The 2,259-nt window shown below is 40.3% G+C and overlaps 1 protein-coding gene across 2 annotated transcripts in view; it reads left to right on the top strand.

Annotated features, from left to right (window-relative positions):
* PCSK5 (proprotein convertase subtilisin/kexin type 5) overlaps window positions 1-2,259 on the top strand; it is a 421,776-nt gene that overhangs the window by 357,813 nt on the left and 61,704 nt on the right. For both annotated transcript variants that reach the window (XM_011377895.2, XM_023521942.1), the window contains exon 25: window positions 1,720-1,762. In XM_011377895.2, the coding sequence (XP_011376197.1) occupies window positions 1,720-1,762 (43 nt within the window). The remainder of the gene's footprint in view (window positions 1-1,719; window positions 1,763-2,259) is intronic.

The following is a 2,259-nucleotide window of genomic DNA, read 5'->3' as shown; positions in this document are numbered from 1 at the left end:
AAAAAAAAAAAAAAAAAGTTCTCTCCCTAAGAGGAACAAAAAAAAAAAAAAAAGTTCTCTCCCTAAGAGGAACTCTGGGGCCAGTTGTTAAAAAAATAAATAAATAACATTTACACCTGTGTTATCTAACAAAGGTGAACATGACAAAGTCATGAGCCACCAGTGCTCTAGCCAGAGGCCAGCAAACTTTTTCTATAGAGTGACAGATAGTATTTCCTATATCTGTTGTAACTATTCAAATGATGGTGTAGCATAAAAGGTTTTGTAGGTGATATGTAAACAAAAGGGCAGAACCAGATCTGGCCCTAGGGTTGGCCATAGTTTGCCCATTCCTGCTAGACTCAGCTCCAGAATCTTCGATTTTGGGGAAGGCTTAGCAACCAGATCATTTTACGGCCACAGAAATAAGAACATAGCCATTTATGCAAGTTCACAAGAGAGTTACGCCAAGATTAAAACCTCAAACTAGAGACAGGCAGCCCAGTTCCAGACCAGTACCCTCTCCACTGCATGATCACTAGGCTACTTCCAGAAGGTTCTGGGAATACCTGTGTAAATGGCAGAGCCTCTTCTAGAAATGTTTCCACTATAACTTTTGGTGCAATGCATTAGTTGTATTATGTGTAATATATAATATGCTGTCTTGCAAGAACCCTAGGAGGACCCAATGTTTGACTAAAGATTCAGTCAAGGCTCTATCACTAAGGGGCAGACTCTGTGAAACCAAGCTAGAACCTAAAGTAGATCAGAAAGGAAAGCTAAGCACAAAATTCAAAGGACATCATTTCGTTTACTTTAAATCTAGTTAAAGGTGACATAAAATCTTTACATACCAAGAAAATGTTTTAAAGAGGAACAATTGTTTTCCATCTCCTATTAGAATGAAAAGAGAAGGACTATAACAGATAGAAAGAACTTGCTAACAGTAACTCTCACTCAGAAAAATTGTAAACCAGAGAAGTCATAGAATTCCTTTAATAATTGGACCTGGGAATTTTCAGGGAGGGTTAAGAAGGAGGGAAGTAGACTGAGTTAGTGATTTCTCTCTCATTAAGTTCCCTGAAAGCTGTAGGAAAGAGTCCCCTGAGCCAACAGGGACACATTGAATCATTATACTTAATGAGAACAGGACAGTTTCTTTAAGAGGGTTTTGAAGTACAGAACACAAAGTGGATACTGTATTGGAAAAAAACAATTGTCCAGATTTCAAAGACGCCTCCCTACAATCTCTCACACTGGCAGGCATTTGGGGTAATTCATGGAAAACCTACTATTCAGGATCGAAAGCCTGAAGCCCTTTCTGAGAGAGAGAGACAGAGAGAGGGAGAGGGAGAGGGTGAGGGAGGGAGAGGGAGAGAGAGAGAGAGCAAGCAAGCAAGTGCGCTTGATGCCTTTACCTCAACAGAGACCAGGAGTTCCTCAAAGTGAATGGTTCTTGATCTACAATTTGAAGACCCAGTAGCTTGGGCCTACTCATCCTTGAAAGTGAGGGCCAGCACTTATGAGGCCTCTTATTTTACTAGCTTTGATAAAGATAAATCATTGTGTATATCTTGTTACTCACTGAAAATAGTGCAATCTGTTCAAAGACTATTTCTGGACAGTACATTTCATAAAACTATGCCAGAAGATTATTTGTCCCAAGCCAAAACTTTCCCAAACCCATTTTCACAAATGATGAACTCTTTATTATTTTTCATTCTTATAATTTTTTTCCAGATGATCCAGGAACCTGCACATCATGCGCTACAGGGTACTACATGTAAGTCTGGCCTTCTTTTTCATGGCACTAACTTTTCTGCAGTTTAAGCATTACTGACTTAACCCTAAATCAGTGATTAAAGGAAAGAGGCCCTGTAGCCTGAAGCAACTCTGCCCTGTCAGGCTATTAATGAACAATTCTTGGATTTAGCAGTTAAGAGCCTAGCTGTTTTCTTGCCTGGAAAGGAGGCCTTCTCTTTCTTGGTCCTGGAAGTCACTCAACCTGACACTGGTGTCTAGGAATCTTGCCACGGGTTACCAAGATTCAGACCTTGGTGGTTCTGGACAGACTTTAATAATATACCCAACCTCAAGCAAGCTGTTTCCAGAGTCTGCATGGAGGAGACGTTGTTCTTAACAAGAGTTGGACAGACCAGGATAAAGCCAGGTGCTACATTAGCTCTCAATCACCCCCTAGGTAATGAGAGACACAGATCACTAGGTTAAACAAAATGCAGGTAACCATCACCCACGAAGTTCTGTAATACAAATCTACAA

The sequence above is a fragment of the Pteropus vampyrus genome, unplaced genomic scaffold, assembly GCF_000151845.1.
Source record: "Pteropus vampyrus isolate Shadow unplaced genomic scaffold, Pvam_2.0 Scaffold324, whole genome shotgun sequence".
NCBI classification, from domain to species: Eukaryota; Metazoa; Chordata; class Mammalia; order Chiroptera; family Pteropodidae; genus Pteropus; species Pteropus vampyrus.
Note: the sequence above shows the minus strand (reverse complement) of the source record. Positions and strands in the feature narration are given on the sequence as shown.